We start from the raw sequence: 20,411 nt of genomic DNA, 5'->3' as shown, positions 1-20,411 counted from the left end.
TAGAAGAATATGAGTTTTGTGGTTTTGTTTGTTTTTTAAATATATTTTATTGATTTTTTAAAGAGAGGAAGGTAGAGGGATAGAAAGTTAGAAACATCGATGAGAGAGAAACATCGATCAGCTGTCTCCTGCACACACCCCACTGGGGATGTGCCCGCAACCAAGGTACATGCCCCTGACCGGAACCGAACCTGAGACCCTTCAGTCCGCAGGCCGATGCTCTATCCATGGAGCCAAACCGGTTAGGGCGAATATGAGTTTTTGATCATAGTCATTGTGGGTATGCTTCACTGTGGAGGCAGCTTAGCATGGTGATTAAGGTTATAGGCCCTGGAGTCTTAGTGTTTAAGATCAAATCCTAAAAAAAAAAAAAAAAAAAAAAAAAAAGATCAAATCCTGTTTCTGTTGGTCACCTTGAACAAGTTATTTAATCCCTGTGCTTTAGTATTTTCATCAGTAAAATAAGGGTAATAATATTACCTACTTTATAAAATTGTGTGAGCATCAAGTGAGTTAATATACAAAGTACTGTTACATATTTGCTGTCGCCATTATCATCTGGATCAACTGCTTTCCTCATTTCAGTGCTTTAATCAAATGAATTAGGTATGTTCTTAAACTGATATTACTCTCCTTTGAATCTATTACCTGTGACAAAACTAACATGAAGACATTTCTGGAGTCCAGGATGAAGAACTTTATTTGCTTTCTTCCTCCCTGTAGGTGGTTTTCTGCATGGATCGTGCACTAGAATTTGCCCCTGCTTGCCATCGCTTCAAAATCCTCAAAGCAGAATGTTTAGCAATGCTGGGTCGTTATCCAGAAGCACAGTCTGTGGCTAGGTATGAATTCAGGCCAGTTCTGCATTGAAAAGTCAGATTCTACTGGATGGGTGCTATCTACAGCAGTACCTACCGTGTGTCTTGTAGGTAGGCCAGCTAGGACTGACCAGACCTTCCTGGAACTTAAAACCAAATATTAGACTAAATTTGAAAACCCATAAGGAATATAGGAGTATAGTAAGTACTTAAGCTATATATGAAAGAACAGATGTGTGAATTTGTTTAGTTTTTATTTGTATTTCTTTAATGTTAGAATTGATTTTAGAGATAGGACAGGAGAGGGAGAGAAAGAAACATTGACTGGCTGCCTCCTGCACGCCCCCTACTGGGGATTGAGCCTACAACCTGGGCATGTTCCCTGACCAGGATTGAACCGATGACCTCTTGGTGCATGGAGCAACCCTCAACCAACTGAGCCACACCGGGCAGGGCATGGTTTTTTTTTTTTTTTTTTTTAATGTCCTTTTCTGTCTATTCCAGGGGTTTGCAAATACTCATAATAAATATTTCAAGCTTTGCAAGCTATGTGGTCTCTGTTGCAGTTGTTCAATTCTGCCTGTGTAGTGCAAAAGCAGCCATAGAGAGTAGATTAATGGATGATGTGGCTTGGTGTCAATCAAATTTTATATACAAAAACTGGTGACAGACAGGATTTGGTCCTGTGGGCTGTAGTTTGCTAACCCCTATTTTAATAAAGATTGTGAGGCATGTATGTGGTTTGTTTGGGAAAAATTCTTGGGAATCTGCCTACCTTTGGATACGTCCATGTTAGACACATGGTCAAGGGAAAAAACCCACAAATAAAATGGTAATGGTGGGGAAATCCAAACCACCGCTAAATGTGCCTTCTCCCTTGCTATTGCAGTGACATTTTACGAATGGATTCCACCAATGCGGATGCTCTGTATGTGCGAGGTCTTTGCCTTTATTATGAAGATTGTATTGAGAAGGCGGTTCAGTTTTTTGTGCAGGCTCTCAGGATGGCTCCTGACCATGAGAAGGCCTGTGTTGCTTGCAGAGTAAGTTCTAGGCACCAGATCTTTGTGGTAAAGAAGCTTACTTTTTGAGCCTAAGAGTTTGGAATGGAAGGCTTTAGAATCACAGGAATGCTTGTCAGAATGCTTGGTCCTTTTATTAGAACAATTTCAGGGCAGCATTTGAGATTTCGCTCCCTGGCATATGTCATCAGGTTGACTCAGATATACTCTTACGAAAATTCTCTACATTAAAAAAAAGATTTCAGAACTACTTTAGTTTGCCTAAAGATAAATGTGATCAGACAGGTCAGATCCTTTTAATATTTAAGTGGTTTTTCTTTTCTTCCCTCAGTGAAGAAAAGGTAGTAATGCTTGTCCTGGGGCGTAGAGGTAAACCCTGGGAAACACAGTTCTCCTTGGTTTTCTTTTATAAATCTAGTTTTCTTCTGTCCACTCTGTAGGAAGCACAGTGAAGAACAAATAGCCCAGGAGGTGGGGTGGGGTGGGGTGGGGTGGGGGGCTGTGTGATGCTGAACTACTGGGATCAAGAAATTAAAAACAGGGTAGTCTCTGTGCAGGGGTCCGAGGCTTTCTGGATATGAACTGACCTCCCCTTGCTTTTCTCTATAGAATGCCAAAGCACTGAAAGCAAAGAAAGAAGATGGAAATAAAGCCTTTAAAGAAGGAAATTACAAGCTAGCATATGAACTGTACACAGAAGCCCTGGGGATAGACCCCAACAATATAAAAACAAATGCTAAACTCTACTGTAATCGGGGTACGGTTAATTCCAAGGTAAGCACTTGGTCTGGGGCCAATGGAGATTTTTTTAAGGGACATAGGAGAGGTCTTGGGAAATCTCCCCACTGAGGGTAACCCAGAAGACAGGAGGAAAAGCTGTTTGACTGGTATCTTGGCTTATTAAGAACTTCCTTCTGAGAGGCAAGCTTTTATATTTTCTGTGGAGCTTAGCGGCACTTGAGCAACGCTGTAAAGTCCTTTTTTTCCAGAGAATGACAGGAGCTCTGGGACAGTTGTTGAAGCAAGTATTGTTGCTTCTTTTTGCCTAAGCAAGTGATTCTTCAGGAGTGATTTGGAGGAAATGAGAGTATGAGGCAGGCTTGGGTTTTTTCTTTAGCATAACTGATGGTCACCATGCTCAGTTGAAAAGAGAGTGCCCCTGTGGTCCTATACACCGTAGAAAACAAGAGTAGGCTCCTTGCAGAGTTCCAGTCGTTAAAAATCCCAGTAATCCTGATCCCTCTAGTTCAGTGATGGCGAACCTATGACACGCATGTCAGAGGTGACACGCGAACTCATTTTTTTGGTTGATTTTTCTTTGTTAAATGGCATTTGAATATATAAAATAAATATCAAAAATATAAGTCTTTGTTTTACTATGGTTGCAAATATCAAAAAATTTCTATATGTGACACAGCACCAGAGTTAAGTTAGGGTTTTTCAAAATGCTGACACGCCGAGCTCAAAAGGTCGCAATCACTGCTCTAGTTGGTCTCTGGAGGAATGGAGGACAGGAACCACCCTTACTATTTCCATTGTTGAGCACTAACCTGGAATAGTAGAGGTGGTTTTATCCTTGCAGATAAGTGTGCCTGGCTTCCATTACTTAGAGAAGGAACCAATTTCAAATTTGGTGTCCTTAGTCCACTGAGATAGAGACTTTCCCAGTGACCAAGAACAAGTGTGACAGTTGGGGAGCCAGCATGACCAATCCCCTTAGAATTTTGAAGCCATGCTCACAGCTTCTGGGCTCCCTCGATCACCACCATGTGAAATATGACTGCTCTCTCTCTCCTGAAGCTTAGGAAACTAGATGATGCAATAGAAGACTGCACAAGTGCAGTGAAGCTCGATGACACTTACATAAAAGCCTACTTGAGAAGAGCTCAGTGGTGAGTGCCTCTGCTGGGTGGGGGGAAGAGGGAGTTGCTGCTGGCCTGCCAGGGGAATTGCATTATGGATGATGAAGCAGACCCGGGGATGTTGTGAGGTCATTTGGTCCTTCCCCCTGCCTCTAGGTGGGATTGTTCCAGCCCTAAACTATGTTTATAGACCTCCAGCGGAGGAGATTGCACAAGCTCCCTCAGTCTCCCATGCCTGTGTCTTACGCCCCTCACGGTCAGTAAGTTTCCTCTGATGCCTGACCCAAATACCTTTTGTTAAAGTTTAAATCCATTTTCTTTGGAGATTTTGTTTTGTGTTGTACACTTTTGCTCTAACTTGGCACAGTGCTTGGAACATAGTAAGCGCTCACTCAATAAATGTTGAATGACTGTATGGTGTTTGGAAGAAGAATAATCTTGGAGACAGTTGAGAGTCTTGCTTAGCCTGTTTGTTTGGGTTAGGAAAGACAGTCTTAAAGTTAGAAGAGATTTAATCTAGCTCAACCTCCCAGCAGTATATGGAACCCCCTTTGAAAATACCCATCTGCCGAAACCGGTTTGGCTCAGTGGATAGAGCGTCAGCCTGTGGACTGAAAGGTCCCAGGTTCGATTCCGGTCAAGGGCATGTACCTGGGTTGCGCGCACATCCCCAGTAGGAGATGTGCAGGAGGCGGCTGATCGATGTTTCTCTCTCATCGATGTTTCTAGCTCTCTATCTCTCTCCCTTCCTCTCTGTAAAAAAATCAATAAAATATATTTTTTAAAAAATCAATGGAAAAATATCCTCAGGTGAGGATTAAAAATATATAAAAAAAAAAAAAAAGAAAATACCCATCTGACTAGCTGATTTCCGAGCCAGGGTATGCCTGCCTTTAGTGCCCAGAGCATACTTGTTCATCTTAACTCTTGGACCCACCAGAGTCTTCTCCATGCAAGAATATTAGCAAGAGCTAGGAGAGACCCCTTTCAAAAATTAATCTTATTTCTTTCTTTCTTTTTTAAATCCTCACCTGAAGATATGTTTAGAAAGGGGAGAGAGACAGAGAGAGAGGGAGATGTAACATCAATCAGTTACATCCCTTACATGCCCCAACCGGGGATGGAGCCCGCAACCTAGTAATGTGCCCTGATGGGGAATGGAATCTGCAACCTTTTGGTGTACAGGATAATGCCCCAACCAACTGAGCCACTCAGCCAATGCAAATCTATCTTTTTTCAGGTTCTTTCCCAGACAAGGAACCTCCCATTTTTAAAATTTCTAATGGAAGACCTACTTGTATATTGATCTTCCATTGCCCCTTCAGTCCTCATTATGAAATGTCATTTCTAAAGAGTAGGTGCTGTACTGCCTGATGAGTCTATCATTCTTTAAGTGCCCGAGTCTCATCGGTGGTGCAGAAGATGGTCAGAAGGTGGCCTAGTTTTGCCAAAATTATCCACATTTTTTAAAAATAGGAAAACTGCTACGTGCGTGGATTTTTAAGTAAAGGACTAAGTCTGTGAAACAGAAACAAATGCAAAATTATAGATTCTGTGAGACCAACTGTCAGTTAATCTCATCTTTACAAACCACTGACAAACAAATGTGGAAGCTTCGAAAGATAAAAGAGTACCCTTTGACCCAGCTAAAGACTTATTTTAACAGATGCAAGATGCTGTATACATGTTTACTACAGTTTTAACTAATAGCAAAAATGGAGAATCACCTGTATGTCTAGATACATGATACTGCAATGGCGAGAGAATAGACATTCTTGATTTCTTAGGAGGAGGATGAATGGAGGTTATTTTTTTCATATGGGTACAATAAACAAAAATCAGGAGTTGCTTTGATCAGAGACATATCATCTTTGTGGTAGAAATAAAACTGTCCTCTGAGTGGCTCTACTTTTGAGATCCCACCACAGGGGGCAGCAGCATAGTTGGGCACAGTTGGTTGAGAATTTGGCAACAGCCCCCACAAGAAGAATTGGAGGTTAGCTCAGACCAGGGGCCTGATTGTTGTCCTAGTCTGCCTCAGTTTGTCCCTAAAGTTGGGGAGATGTCAGATCATTGCTGTATTTCCCATCATGAGCTGGAATTTCCCATTTTCCCTAAGGCTTTGCTTACTTTTCTACTTCAACTCCAGAAAAACTTTTAAATGTAAGAATGTCCTAGAATTTTTTTTTATTAAGTGTGAGGTAAAATGCAAATCACTGTAAAACCAGCTTGTTGAACATATCACATATGGATCTGGAAAGTTCATCAAGGTTGCTTGTCAGATCATTCTACACCCAGGGTTATCAGTTACCAATTTTTTTTCACTTCCGTTTATATTATACTTCATCCTGTAAATTGGTTATCTGAGCTCCTAATAGCATTTGTGTCCATAGGGCATGGTTTAGTTATCTTTTTTTTTTTAAAGGCATAAATCAAGGTGTTGACAGAAAGTCGGAGATGCCTCAACTGTTGGGCTTCTCTTTGGCCAGCTATATAATCAGCACTTCCTCTGCCTGGCCTGCAAGCCCGGTGGGCTCTGTGGTGTTTGGGAAGATGGGCCTGTGTGGGAGCATTGGAGTAAATTGAATCTTTGTTGTGCGTCGGCCAGCTGCACTGCATAGTCACTTCCCATTCCTCAACTGATGGTGTCTGTCTCTACGACCACTACCACAGTCTATATAATTGGTAGCCAGTCTTGGTGCCAGTGATCTTACCAGGACACAGAAGATGCCCCCTTGGCTTCTGTGGAAGAAACACTTAAAAGGTCTAGCAGTCGGCCTATCAAAAGCTAGATTCCTCCCATCTTGGGCCAGGTCCCCTCCTTTCTTTTGTACTATCCAAATGGAAGCAAGCCTAAGTTTAGAGTCCTTTTCTGTCTCACCTATATCTCTCAGATTGATTGGTCTTAATGAAAGCATTCCCCAGTGGCCACCACCTTGACCTTGATCCTTCTAGTGGCTCACTAATCCCACTTCCACTCTGGATTGAGGCTGGCCCTGCATGTTTATGGCACTCTAGGTTTCAAAGCTCTTCCATATCCATTTATCTCACTTGATAATTTTTCTTGTGTGTTTTAATCTCAAGTAATCAAATGGGTGCTTTCACATTGCCTTTCCTAAGGCAGGCCAGATGCCTCTTGGTGGCTCTATGAAATCAAAAGGGAGGTTCTCTTGGTTGCTTTCTGCTCAGAGCAGACTATCACTTTGCGGGTTGGGTGCAAGGGGCATGAGACCTCTCTGTTTTTCTCAAGGAAGTGTGGTGGTTAATTTTTTCTCATGCTAGCTTAAGGACTCCTGTTTCATGAAGCATCTCAACCAAAAGTCTGTGTTTCATGCTTGAGCCATGCCTCTTCCTCTAGAGTGATACTGAAGGCCATTGCTACTTATGTCACTCGACTGCCCTGTATTTCCTTCTCAGTTACATGGACACAGAACAGTATGAAGAAGCAGTGCGGGACTATGAAAAGGTGTATCAGACGGAGAAAACAAAAGGTAAAGGTATTTGGGAGCATGCTTCTCAGGAAACGGTGTGGCCTTGCTTGTCGGCCCTAAGAACTGGACACGGGTGATTTGATTTAGGGATCATGATTGTAGCTGGAGCTTATTCGATCACCAGCCAGGAAGAAGTGAACAAATCCTGAGGGTAGAACGAGGCATCTATTTTTCTGGTCCCAAATTTTGCCTGTTAACTTCACATCCTTTTCTCTGTGGTGAGACCAATGTAAGAAACTCTAAGTATGAGTAGGTTTTTTTTAATCTCCAGGGGGAAAACACACCAGAAAAGCCCCTGGTATAGTTAACAAGACTTCTGACTCCAACACATCTGGGCTGGGACCTGGTAGGGGAAGCCAGATCAGATTTGTCCTTGATGCTAGATGTCTCCCTTTAGAACACAAACAACTCCTTAAAAATGCACAGATGGAACTAAAGAAGAGTCAGAGGAAAGATTACTACAAGATTCTGGGCGTGGACAAGAACGCCTCTGAGGATGAGATCAAGAAAGCTTATCGGAAACGGGCCCTGATGCACCATCCAGGTAGAGCGGTGGGGCGTGGACTCCGTGGGAAGAGCAAGCCAGGCTGGCCCAGTACCAAACTCAGTCCAGAATGAAAGCCTCAGAGAGGCGCTTCACTGGGAAGAAGGTGTTGCTAAGTTCAGTGCCCTCCAAATTTTGGGAGGTACCGAATTCTCAAGTCAGACATCAAGTGGTCTTTCTCTTTAACTTCTTTCTTGAGACTTTGAGACGAGTTCCCTGTACTCCCCCCTTTAGATCGGCACAGTGGAGCCAGTGCCGAAGTTCAGAAGGAGGAGGAGAAAAAGTTCAAGGAAGTTGGAGAAGCTTTTACCATCCTCTCTGATCCCAAGAAAAAGACTCGCTATGACAGTGGACAGGACCTGGATGAGGAGGGCATGAACATGGGTGGTGAGTTGGTTTGGGCAACCTGGGATGCATCTGATAGCTGTAGAATTTTAGAATATTTTTGAAGACACTCCAGAGGGAAAGACTGTAATCAGCCAGTGGCGCGCGGTGATTTGTAAAGCATGCCCTTGATCTAGACCTATGGCATGTGAGGCACTGTGTTGGGTGCTGGAAAGAATAAAGATGAATCAAACAGGTTCCCTGACCTCTGGGAACCCAGTCTAGAGGTTTGTAAACTTCTGCCTGCAGACCAAATCTGACCACTGATCTAATAGACGTGGAATCAAGTGAGTGCAATTAAGTGTAGCAGGTGCCCAGGGGGCACTGGGGAGTGAGTTTAGCAAAGGAAGGAAGGCATGGAAGCGCAGAAATGTAAACCACCCTTGGGAGTTCCAAGGGGCTCTGAGGGATAGAGGGTGCTCGAGGCGGGCAGTGTGGAGAGAGTAGCTGGAGCAGACCTCAGGAGGCTTTAGGGGATAGAGTCAGGATTATGGGCTTTTCCTATTGGCTGGACTTTCTTTTGCCCCTACTACAAAGTGTATTCTGATATTTATTTGCATCATACATTCCTGTAAGCACTCACAGATTTTAATTTCCCCCAAAAGACTTAGAATGAAGTAAAGCACAACTATCAACATCATTGCTCACTTTGAGCTCAGAGATAAGAGAGGCCTTGAACTATGCCCACTTCTCAGACCACTCTCTAATGCCGACCCCTTTTCCTTCACTAAGAAAAACTTTTGGAACTTACAATAAGATTAATACTGATGTATAGATAACCCTGACCTCTCCAGTTCAGTGAGAGAGAAAAACCTAGGTTTACCGGTAATGGAGCTATAATCCATCAAAAGCTATTTAATAGTTTTAAGTAGGGGAGTTATGGGCCAGATTTAGACTCTGGAAATACATTTGTGATAGCAGCAAAGAGGTGGTTTAGAGGAAGAGAATAGCAAGGGAGGGAAGACAGTAGGTGGAAAGGACTGGCGGGCACAGTTGGGAGATGGTGGGCTCAGCAGGAGTTGGCTGCTTGAATGTGTTGGGAGGGAAAGGACTAAGTTGAGAGTAACTCTGGCATAGCAGACTCAATGGGGCCATTCACTGAGCGAGGGGACCCAGGAAGATGAACAGATGTGCTGGCAAATAATTCACTTTTGGACACAGTGTGCCTTTGGGGTTCAGGGGTGGAGATAAATCTTTCTGTGCAACTTAGGTCAGGCAGTGGTTGGGGGCATCAGACCTGCTGTGACCTCATGACACGGGCACAGTGCTGGAGTCAGACAGAAGCTGGAATTAATCAGTTATTTTGCTTTTACTACCCACATGATCTTGGGCAAATTACTTGAGCTCCCTACTTATGTTTCATTGAATATAAATTGGTAATGATACTTAATCCTGACAAACGGTTATTAGGATTAAATGATATATATGCAAAGTTCCGGCACCATGATTGGCACCTACTTGGTGTTTTAATAAACCACGAGTTTTCTGGAATACAGTTTATACAGCATAGAATCAAACAGATACAATAAAGTATAGGTCTTATATTTATTCTCGGTAGTGTGTGATAAATTTTAGCCTTTTCAGTAGCAGCCCCAAGCATTGTAGGGAGATAGTGTGGGGGAGTCTGTGGCATTCCCAGGTGTGGAGAAGAGAGGGCCAGCTGACTGGGTTGAGGCAAAGAACGCTCTCCTTTGGGGCTGGGGCTGCAGAAGGGAACACAGCCCAGGAGTGGGGTCAAGTGGTAAGATTGGCATAGGGTGGGGCAGATGTCCTCACCTCTAGTCTGAAGTTGGGGAAACTGAGGGACGGCGATACTATCTGGGAAAGCTTTGGAGACCCATTCTCAGTGTCATGATAAATTCCCCTTCAAACACTTCTATTTTTTTCACCTTTTTGTTCCTTCCTTGTTTCTCACCTTGCCCGCAGATTTTGATGCAAACAATATCTTCAAGGCATTCTTCGGTGGGCCTGGGGGCTTCAGCTTTGAAGGTGGGTATGCCTGCTGTTCTTGGGAGCCCCCAGTTAGGGAGCCCTTTGATCACGGGGCTCATGATTGGATGCAGCTCAATTCTCATCTAGTGGGGCCTCTGTGCGCTCCAGCGTGGCTGAGGCTAGCAGAAGGGAGCTTTCTGGGCACACCTTTGCCTTATTGCCACACCTTCACAGTCAGGGAGGCTTTGCTAACTACTTAGTACCAGGGCTTGTCTGCAAGAGGGGAGGTGTTAGAAGCTACACACATACTCACAACATGCTCGTGCTCCCTTAACACCCCAGGGCCCAGGCTGTTTGATACCATTAGAGCTTCTTCTCTGACTTTGAAGCAGCCCTTGGAGACTTCTCCATAATCAGAGCAAAGTGATATTTCCTAGAAAATCCAGTCAACTAACAAGCCCTTTTTTCCCTACAGCATCCGGTCCCGGGAATTTCTTTTTTCAATTTGGCTAATGAAAGGAAACCATCCAGATCCAGAAAATGCCGACTTGCTCAGTTTAACCTTGAATGTGGACACAATTCACCTCCTCCCTTCATCATGTCTCCATGTACTTAGAGCAGTTTCGTTTTCTCAGTTGGATGCCCTGTGTCTGTGAGTGGGGTGAAGGAAAGGGAGCCAGCACTGAAGACTGCGGGGAGGGGAGGGAGGCGGGGGGTGGACAGGGAGGCAGCTTGTGAATTTTTGTTTTACTGTTTAACTTTATTAAAAAAAAGAGAGAGAATAAAATGTTTTGATCCTTTCTGGCACTTTGCTCTGCCAGCTGCTTTGTCAGTGGGCCAGAGCTGAGCCCCCAGCACCGACCTAATGCTGACGTGGCCTTCAGGCTCACAAGCTGCCCCGCAGGGGTCTGGGCTTCCAGAGCCTGGTGGCAGGTGGGGTGCTGGCTGCCTCTCCCAAACCTGTTCAGCATGGAAGTGCTGCGCAGGTGCTGGGTATGCTGCTGGGCCCGGTCTGTTGTCAGTCATAGGGAACTGAGTTCAGAAAACATGCTTGCTTTATGGTGGAGGCCACCAGAAATCACTAGAAACTCTGTATGTCCAAAGCTCACATAGAGCATGGGTGGATGTGTGTCAGGCCAGGCTAACCTACACAGAGGTTTACATGGACTCTCACAGTTCCTCTTGCAGGTTCGAGGGAGATGGAGACAAGGTAAAACCCTGCCTCCTGGGCCCAGGGATCTGGTTGCTGACATTTGCCAACACAGTTGGAAACACCGTTCTTAGCAAATGCCCTCACTTCTCCACTGGTGCCCTTTCTGCATGGGCAGCAAGCTGGAGAAGGAAGCCGTGGCGCATGTCATGCCGGTCGGGTCAGGCTTAGTGTTTGTGGTGAGGAATCTTGTTGGGATTTCCAGGCAGACACTAGGGTCTTCGTCTGAAACGGGTTTTTGGTGCTTTGGTGGTGGAGATGGTGGAGCAGACCTTGGACCAAACAGATACCATGATTTCTTTTCCGAGCCCCTGCCTTATTCTTTTGCGGTCCTCCCCGCCCCCCCCCCCCCCCCCTTTGGTGCCAAGGCCATGGTGAAGAGATGACTGATTTAGGCCTAGGAACTCCCCTGTGTAGCTGTCCAGACCGTTGTTGGAAGAGATTGAAAGTCAGGCCCTCCCTTGTGATTGAAGCACCACTGGCCTGGGGAAATCCGTACTAGGAGTTTGGGGTCTTGCCTCTCTGAGAAGTCTTTCATGTGTTTTTTTGTTTGTTTGGGGTTTTTGGTTTTGTTTCTGAGAAGTCTTTCTGACTGGGCGGGGCACACCTGTGGGCCTGTTTTAGTAGTTAACAGGGGACGAGACTCTGTTCTCTGCATCCCTCATACCCAGCCAACCCCCACTTTCTGTGTGTGTCTAAGACCAGCCTCTCTTCTTTCTGTCTCCTCATGAAAGCCAACACTGTTCAGCTGCCCAGCCTCGTCACAGCTGTGGCCAGCCAGCAGTGGGGAGACAGGACCGATGGCCCCAAGCTGTGGAACAAAGACACACCCAGCCCTCGTCCCAGGGAAGAGAAGATGGGCACAGAAGGGAGAGAGACTCACACAGCTCGGATTAACACGGTTTATTTCATTATCAGTATTACAAGTTACTGAGGTTGGGCAAAGCCAGGTTGGTAACTCAAATCCCAAGCACTTTTTGCCAAGTGACAACCTAATTAGCAAGGCTCTGTTACTGAGCAGAGGGTAGCGGAGGGCACCCCAGGAACCATAGTCCATGTAGCAGTGTTAACCCCTTCTCAAAAGCACTGGGTGGGGCTTAGCCCTTAACAGCCAGGAGTCCAGTTCATTGGCTCTTAGTACCCACCAGCCCCCTTTAGAGGAGGCATAGAGGCCTCCAGAGGCACCACGGAGGCAAGATGGGCTGGGCAGACTGCAAGACTGGAGCTTCCCCACCACGCACTGTCTCTGGCCTCTGTCTCCCATCACATAGCAGGGCCACACCACTAGGAAGGATGGCCCCCCATCCCCTTCCTGGGGTGAGGCCAGCAGCCCACCTGTGGTGTGGCTGCTGCTTACTGATCTGTTTTCTTTCCTAGCTATCAAACTGTTACCTAGTTACAGTGTGAAGAAGGGACAGGCACTTAAAAGGTTAACTCCTTTTCTACCCTGATAAGCAGCCTCAGTCTTCCTGAGGCCACACTGATTAAGAAATAGGATCAAAGCCGAGGGATCCTCCCCTCTCCCACCACCAGTGTCCCGTGGCTGAAGGGACATGGAGCCCTGAGGTCTCTCCCACTAGCCAGCTCTGGACAGGGCTCATGGTTGTGGCTGCAGCTCCAGGCCCAGCTCGGCCCAGCCTTATCAGCTCTGATCCAGATTCCTGAATGGTACCTGCCCCCACCCCTTTGTGTTGAGAGCTTGAATTAGACTGGAAGAGGGTAGGCAGAAAAAGAGGGGCAGTTATCTTACAAGTTTTGAAAAGGTTATAAGGTTAACTGAATAAAAAAAATCTTAAAAGATCAAGCAGAGGGCATGCTTCCTTCTGCACCCCTTCCCTTCTAAAGAGGGGCAACCAAAGGGTGGTGAGAACACTCAGTTGATGGTGCAGGACTGAAAGGCACCCCCCTTGCGACCGCCCTGTGTGGGCACAGGTTTGCCCTTCCCATAGTAGCCCGTGAAGATGGCCCTGACCTTCAGATTCTTAGTCAGGTTCAGCATCCAGCGCCCATTGCCCAAGGAGAAGAGCTTGCCCCGGGGTGTCTCACCCACCTCCTCTCCTCGGCTGCCCCCCTTCTCCTGCCGTATAATCTCCAGGAGGTCAATGCCAGTCTGCACGGCCTCCACGTCATCCGCACAGCCGAGGGTGATGTGAGCACGGCTCCCCCGGGGCAGGCTGTCAGAGGGAGACAGCTTGTCCACGTCATTTGGCCACAGTGGCAGCTCCTGCTCACTCAGCTCCACCCGGGCTCCCGTTGTCTTGGGCGTCACAAAGAGGGCAGAGATGGTCAGTGTGAAGGCCTTGGAGTAAGACTTCTTCACCACCTGCAGAGAATGAGAATGAGGACCAAGCTGGAGGCGGTGGTCTCCAGAGAGGACAGCTGTGAAGCTTGGGTCTGGCAGGTGAGCACAAGTGAGCAGAGCCTTTGGTAAAAGGCATATCATCCATAACTATCACTAACAGCCTGTGTGGTGTCAGAGTGTTTTTCCACTGACGGTTGAGGCTAATGTGAAAAAACAAGGTCGCTGTAGCCGGTTTGGCTCAGTGGATAGAGCGTTGCCTGAGGAATGAAAGGTCCCAGGTTCGATTCCAGTCAAGGGCACATGCCCGGTTGCCAGCTTGATCCCTAGTAGGGGTTGTGCAGGAGGCAGCCAATCAGTGATTATCATCATTGATGTTTCTCTCTCTCTCCCTCTCCCTTCCTCTCTGAAATCAATAAAAAGATATTAAAAAACAAAACACCAATGTGCCAGAGAGCCAGGGGTTAAAAGCCAGACTTCCTGTGTTTAGAATCTAGTCTCCCCCTCCCCCCTTACTAGCTGCAGGGCTTTGAGCAGGCTGTTGAACCTCTCTCCATTGGCTTCTTCATCTGTAAAATGTACTGACACTAGAACCCATCTCCGTGTGAGGGTTAAAGGAGTGACTGGGTGAAGAGCTTAGAACAGTGTCGGGCCTGGTCAGTGTGGCTCAGTGGTTGAGCGTTGACCTGTGAACCAGGAAGTTGTGGTTTGAATCCCAGTCAGGGCACATGCCCAAGTTGCGGGCTCTATTCCCAATGTGGGGCGTGCAGGAGGCAGTGAACCAATGATTCTCTCATCATTGATGTTTCTATCTCTCCCTCTCCCTTCCTCTCTGAAATCAATAAAAATATATTTACAAAAAGAACAATGTCAGGCACATAAGTGCTACTGTCATGAGTACTGGGCTTCCCTGGTCATAGCTACGCTGATAACCAGGCCATAACCTGGAGGGCAGGACGAGGTGAGAAATAAATGCCTGGAGCAAAACCTTGCTTTACATCTGATTGCACATCTGGTTATATCTATTTCTCAGAGAAAGCCCATCTGACCATAAAAGACACTTACTGCATATTGCTAAATGAATGAATGGTTAAAGATGGCAGTAAAAGTGTTATACACTTTTTTTTAAATACATTTTTATTGATTTCAGAGAAGGGAGAGGGAGAGAAAGAAACATCAATGATGAGAGAGAATCATTAATCAACTGCCTTCTGCAGGCTCCTATTGGAGATCAAGCCTGCAACCTGGGCATGTGCCCTGGACTGGAATCGAACCAGGGACCCTTCAGTCAGCAGGCCAGTGCTCTATCCACTGAGCCAAACCAGCCAGGACAATATATACTTATTCTTGAAGTTAGGCTAGGTGCTGGGAAGAGAGGTGAGCCCAAATAAAAAATGTTTGCCCTCAGGGAGCTTCTATTTCAGTGGGAAGAGACCAATGACCACACAAGTAAACTGGCTACATTAACTTAGGCAGAGAAGTGGGGAGAGATGGTGGAGAGTCAGGGAAGGCCTTGCTGAGGTGATCTGCAGGAGGCTAGAGACAGCCATGTATATCCCGGCAGCAGATCACCATGTCGTTGTGGGCAAGGATACCAGTTGTGAGGTGAGGAAGGAATGGGTACTCCCAAGCCAATAAACCTTATTATTCCAGGACACTTGTTACTTGGGGGCAAGGCGAGGCCTCAGACCTGAGGACAGAAACCTCAGAGCACCAGCCTCCCTCAGGACAAGTGACTCCTAGTCTTTGAGACTGAATGGAGGCTTCCAGAGGCCTGAGCAGGTTTGCTCCCAACCATTAACCTATAGGTGAACCAGCACTGGTGGGCAGACCTAGGACAAATGCGCACGCTGGCGGCACTGCCTGGTGGGCCCCAGAAAGGGCGCCTGAGGTCTGTGCAATAAGCCGTGCAGAGGGGTGAGCTGGAGCAGATTTCATTTTCTTGAGCTGCCATCTTGTTTTCCTGCCTTAAGCCAGTACCACCTCCAGAGCCCTGCCCCCTCCCCACTTCCACCCGTGTCCCTTAGGAGCACTCACATCCTGCTGGGCATACTCCTCGGCCCCGGCAGCCTTCCCGTAGTCACAGAACTTGGTTGTGCAGTGCAGCACGCCTGGGGGTCTCTTCCCAAAGTAGGTGACCAGATCAACCTTCTCCCTGTGCTCATCCCCAGAGGCAACTGCAGGGAGAGAGGAGTGAGTCATCAGGGCAGAGAGCAGGGGCATTCCAACATCTATCACCAAGAACATTGAGGCCCAGAGTTAAACAAACCTTAAGCATAAATTCTTGAGCCCTGGCCAGGTAGCTTAATTGGTTAGAGTGTCACCCAATATGCCAAGGTTGCAGGTTTGATCCTCAGTCAAGAATTAATCATAGAATGCATAAATAAGTGGAAGACCAAACCTCTCTTTTTCTCCCTTACCCTCTCTAAAATCAAAAAATTTTAAAAAGCATAAATTCTTGAGCACTCCACTGTAAATCATTTATTCATTAGTTGGTCAAACTAATAGCAACTCCAGAGCTTAAAAAGGGTACATAAGCCATGGCCAGTATGGTTCAATGATTAGAGCATTAGCCCACACATCAAAGGGTCACAGGTTCAATTCCTGGTCAAGGGCATGTACCCAGGTTCAATCCCTGACAAGGGCGTGTGCAGAAGGCAACCAATCGATGTGTCTCTCACATCGATGTTTCTCTTCCCATACCTTCTTCCCTTGCACTCTAAAAAAATTAATGGAAAAAATATCCTAAGGTGAGGATTAACACACACAAAAAGGTGCTAAATTCCCTGACTACGTTATGTAGATGTTTACATCTCATCCCCAGACTTGAACACTAAGGCACTTGTAACCCAGAGATAGGCAGCATAAGCCATTCGCTAGCATCACATCTACAGTGGGAATCCACAAGTCATGAAAAGGGGGGTAAAAGGAGAAGAAAAGATGGTTGGGAACTATGTGATACAATGGAAGGTGCAGGAAAGAGCATAATTAACTCCCTAGCTCACTATAAGCCATTTGGCCCTTATCTGTCATTGAAGTACAACAATTAGGGTGACCATACACCCGTTTTCCCACAAACCACCCAGGTAAGTCGAAACAGCACCCTAGTTCACTCAGTGAGATAGTTACCTGGTCACCATACTATGTTGTGTGCCTTGCGGCTTGTTTGATGGGTGAGCACCTATACAAGGTCTGGGATGTGATGGCCTTGGGATATAATGGGATGTTACTATGTGGCTGGTAGACAAGACAAGGTTTGGAAGTTCCTGCAATTTCAATGTCTAGACTCCAAGCCTGTGGCTAGCTTCAAAGTCACTAGGGTTTTCCCTGTTTATTCCCGGAATCAAGTACCTGCGAGGACGTCACTCACTCTCCCTGGGGGAGGCCTCTACTCGGAGAGCAGTACATTTCTCCTGTGGCATCCGGGGCAGAAAAGGATTCCAGTTTATAATGGCAAAAAGCAGCTTCAAGAGGCAGTGACTCTAGGGCAGAGCCACCAGCTCTAACCAGGAGCCCTGCCCCTGGGGTGCTTGTCTCAAGCTATTCACAGGTGCAGGACTCACACCCGGCCAGGGTCACTGCATTCCCTGGTTCCCCAGGATTCAAGCTTTAGGATACGAGCAAAGAGTTCTCCGAGAACATAAACAGGCACTAATTACTGCCTCTCAGCAACACAAGTGTTTGGGGGGCGGGCATTTCAAGTATGAACATAACCTAAAATTTGGGGGAACTAGAAATGGGTTAAATGAACAGATTGATGGGTGACATATCCCCAATAGGCCACTGCAGGAGAATAAAGGTCACCAGGGCCCTTATACAAACCTACTCCATCACTGGAGCAAGCAGCCCTTACCAGTAGAGAACCCTGGGAGGCCCCTGCTGGAGTGGACAAAGTCCCAGCTCTCACTATGGCTTTGGGCAAACCCCACATCCCTTCAGGGCCTGCTTTCCATCTGCAAAACAAGGGCATTTGGACTAGGTGGGATGCCACAAAAGGTGCACTTTGTAGCCCAAGGCCCGAGAACCATCATCCCCAGTGAAGTCGCCGTAGTCCTAGTTATGTTTTTGCAGCATAGAGTTTTGTGGAACATTTCAGAAAAATGGTTCTGCTGCTAAAAATGAGTTTGAAAACAGATTCTTCTCCTAAGGTCATATGAAATGCTGACATATTTTCTGTTAGGACAGTAATTTGTTTTTCCCACCTCTAAGATGGTCTACATTCCCCTGGGAGAGGGGAACTGGGGAGAAGAAAGGGTCAAATGGAAGGGAAGCACCTCTCCAGATCCCGCTCTACTCCCACTACCCAAGGCTACCCCTGCCTGGTACCAGGGGACCCTCCACCTGCTTCCCCACGGCCCCCAGCGCTTCGAGGACACCATGGTCCTGTGCACGCGGCACCTTGTGCACAGCCAGGGGCTTATGCATGAGGCTGACTGCCCCCACCCTGCCCACCCACCACCTACAGTGCTGACGCTCCTTCTTGAAGGCCTTGTTGTTCCCCAGCTCATCCAGGAAGGCCTGGCCGGCTTTCCGGAGGGTCTCGGAACTCTTCTTGGTCAGGAACCAGCCGAAGAAGAGTGGCAGGAAGTCCTTCTCCAGCCCGGGCTTCAGCTTCTTCAGCTCCTCAGCCGACAGCCCCCACTGGCTCTTCTCCTTGAGCTGGGCGCAGTCCAGCCTCCACGCCGTCTTGGGCTCCACCAGTAGCACCTGGTACTGGTACTGGTCGGCCATTTCAAAGAGCTGCTCCAGCCGCTCCCGCTCATGGTTGGTGTCGTCCAGCACCAGGACCCGGATGTCCCGGCGGCAGCAGTCAGCCAGGTCCTTGTCCAGCCGCTTGTACTCCTCGGAGAAGCCTCCTCGAGCGGGGGTGATCTTGTAAGTGTCGGCAGACACCGTCTTGGTGCTGTCACGGTACCTGTCCATGATGACCCGGGCCAGAGTGGACTTGCCGCTCCCCGGCAGGCCACGCAGGATGAAGAGCGTCTTGCACTCTTGCAGCGTGCCCACCGTCTCCTCATCCTGCAGGAAGGGAAACTGCAGCTCAGGCTTGTCCTTGGCCCCTAAGGATGACATCTTGCGGAAGAAGATCTTGGGCAGGAATGTATGGCTCTTTCGAGAGAAGCCTCTATTCTGTGTGAGGAGGGAAGAGCAGAGGTCAGCCAGGTCCCTCGTAGCTCCTTGTTCCCTGGTCTCTGGCCTCTTCCTAACTGGGAGCCCCTCCCTGCCTGGAGCTCTCAGCTGGATTTACAGGTACCTGGGTATTGTGGGTGCCTTTCTCTCTCCTGGACCGACTGCTTCTGGTTGTGGAGGATGAAGGGCAGGCTTGTCTGAGCTTTCCCAAACTCGTCCTTTCCTCTATCAGAGCAACACACTGCTGTCGCCTCTAAAGAAAAATGTGCGCCCTGGCTGGTTTGGCTCAGTGGATAGAGCGCGGCCTGCAGACTGGGAGGTCCCGAGTTCGATTCCAGTCAAGGGCACATGCCTGGATTGCGGGCTCGGTCCCTACTGGGAGTGTGCAGGAAGCAGCCGATCAATGATTCTCTCTCATTGATGTTTCTCTCTCCCACTCTCCCTTCCTCTCTGAAATCAAAAATATATTAAAAAAGAAAAATGTGCTGGGAGTGCCTGCAGGGAGGGTCTGAGGCTGAGCTTCTAGGGACCCCCAACTTTGATACTCTCCGCACCTGCCTCTTGGGAGGTAGGAGTCTGATGTCTGGGCACAGCCACAGCTGCCCTGGCTCTGAGTGTGCTGAGGAGAGTGGGTGGAGAAGGGTTACCCAAAGACTGCCTCCCTTCCCCCAACAATGGCAGCAACAGATAATACTCTCTTGTCTGGGATGGGGGGACAATGGTCCCACAGAAGGGCGGGTGGGGGGCAGGGCAGGAGAGCGCTGGACAAAGGGCCTCATTCACCACGCGTGCCACCGCCTCCCCTGCGCTCGGCCCCCTCAAAGCCCTGGTCTCTGTGCCTGCACCGGGGCCGGGCGGCTCGGGCACCTGCGTTCGGGCCCCGCTCCACCCCCGCTTTGCTGTGTGTCTCAGCACCTCTCCGCGCCTGTTTCCCTGCCACCAAAGCCACAAGCGACAACAGCTTACTATGCGCTGTCTTCTCCACACCAGCCCCGCCTCCCGTCAGCACCCAGAGAAGGGAGCGGGCCACTGGGTTCCGGGACAGGCCCCGGGCAGGGGGAGGCGAGGGACGCCCGCCCGCGCGGGAGCCACGCGCCATCTGGTCCGCAGCTCCCGAGTCCCTTCCTCTTCCCGCGGCCGCCACCCCGCCCGCAGCCCCGTCCACTCTCCCCGCCTCTCCCCTACCTCGGGGTTGCACCGGACCGCCCTGAAAGCCTCAACTCAAGTCGGGAACCTCAGGGCCTTGTGTGCATATGGTACTTCCTCCCGAAAGTCCCCCGCGGCTCCCGTTTTCCGTTAAGGCGCGACCCCGCCTCCCGCCTCCCGCCTTCCCCGCGCCTACTCACCATGATGGGGAGGGGACGCCGCCGTCGCCGTCTCCGCAGGCACTAGCTCTCCGGGGCCGCCCGCCTGCGCGGAGGGACACGGAGTCTAGCGAGCGCGCGACCCCGCGCCGGGCCGCCTTACATAGCCGCGGGGCGGAGCGCTCTCGGGCGGACCCGGGAAGGGGCCGGGACGCGCCTTCGAGCCTGCGCAGGCGCAGCAAATCGAAACTCGAAACTGAGCAGCCGGTGGGTGGGGGGTGGGGAGACGGAGGAAGCGCCCCACGTGGGGCAGCCTACGGGAGCGACCGGCAGACTGAGCAGCAGCAAGAAGTGCTGGGCTGCCCTGGCCGGCTTGGCTCAGTGGATGGAGCATCAGCCTGTGGACTGAAGGGTC

General features: G+C 48.5%; 2 protein-coding genes across 4 annotated transcripts in view; one reads left to right on the top strand and one right to left on the bottom strand.

The window, feature by feature from the left end:
* Positions 1 to 10,855, top strand: part of DNAJC7 (DnaJ heat shock protein family (Hsp40) member C7) — a 34,113-nt gene extending 23,258 nt beyond the window's left edge. For both annotated transcript variants that reach the window (XM_059670156.1, XM_059670157.1), the window contains exons 6-14: positions 724 to 842; positions 1,708 to 1,861; positions 2,450 to 2,614; positions 3,641 to 3,732; positions 7,120 to 7,193; positions 7,591 to 7,737; positions 7,972 to 8,124; positions 10,048 to 10,110; positions 10,529 to 10,855. In XM_059670156.1, the coding sequence (XP_059526139.1) occupies positions 724 to 842; positions 1,708 to 1,861; positions 2,450 to 2,614; positions 3,641 to 3,732; positions 7,120 to 7,193; positions 7,591 to 7,737; positions 7,972 to 8,124; positions 10,048 to 10,110; positions 10,529 to 10,566 (1,005 nt within the window). In that variant the 3' untranslated portion in view covers positions 10,567 to 10,855. The remainder of the gene's footprint in view (positions 1 to 723; positions 843 to 1,707; positions 1,862 to 2,449; positions 2,615 to 3,640; positions 3,733 to 7,119; positions 7,194 to 7,590; positions 7,738 to 7,971; positions 8,125 to 10,047; positions 10,111 to 10,528) is intronic.
* Positions 10,856 to 12,153: 1,298 nt separating this feature from the next.
* CNP (2',3'-cyclic nucleotide 3' phosphodiesterase) lies at positions 12,154 to 20,203 on the bottom strand. 2 transcript variants are annotated; one of them, XM_059670158.1, is made up of 4 exons: positions 20,039 to 20,203; positions 18,026 to 18,692; positions 15,600 to 15,739; positions 12,154 to 13,586 (listed from the first exon to the last, which is right to left on the bottom strand). In XM_059670158.1, exons 1-4 carry the CDS (start codon positions 20,039 to 20,041, stop codon positions 13,137 to 13,139), a joined length of 1,260 nt encoding a protein of 419 aa, XP_059526141.1. In that variant the 5' UTR covers positions 20,042 to 20,203; the 3' UTR covers positions 12,154 to 13,136. The 2 variants fall into 2 exon arrangements, with proteins under 2 accessions (XP_059526141.1, XP_059526142.1); XM_059670159.1 differs by lacking the exon at positions 20,039 to 20,203 and adding an exon at positions 19,878 to 19,997.
* Positions 20,204 to 20,411: the final 208 nt, after the last annotated feature.

Source organism: Myotis daubentonii, chromosome 16 (assembly GCF_963259705.1).
Source record: "Myotis daubentonii chromosome 16, mMyoDau2.1, whole genome shotgun sequence".
Lineage (NCBI taxonomy): Eukaryota > Metazoa > Chordata > Mammalia > Chiroptera > Vespertilionidae > Myotis > Myotis daubentonii.
The sequence above is the reverse complement of the archived record's forward strand: the minus strand, read 5'-3'. Positions and strand labels throughout refer to the sequence as shown.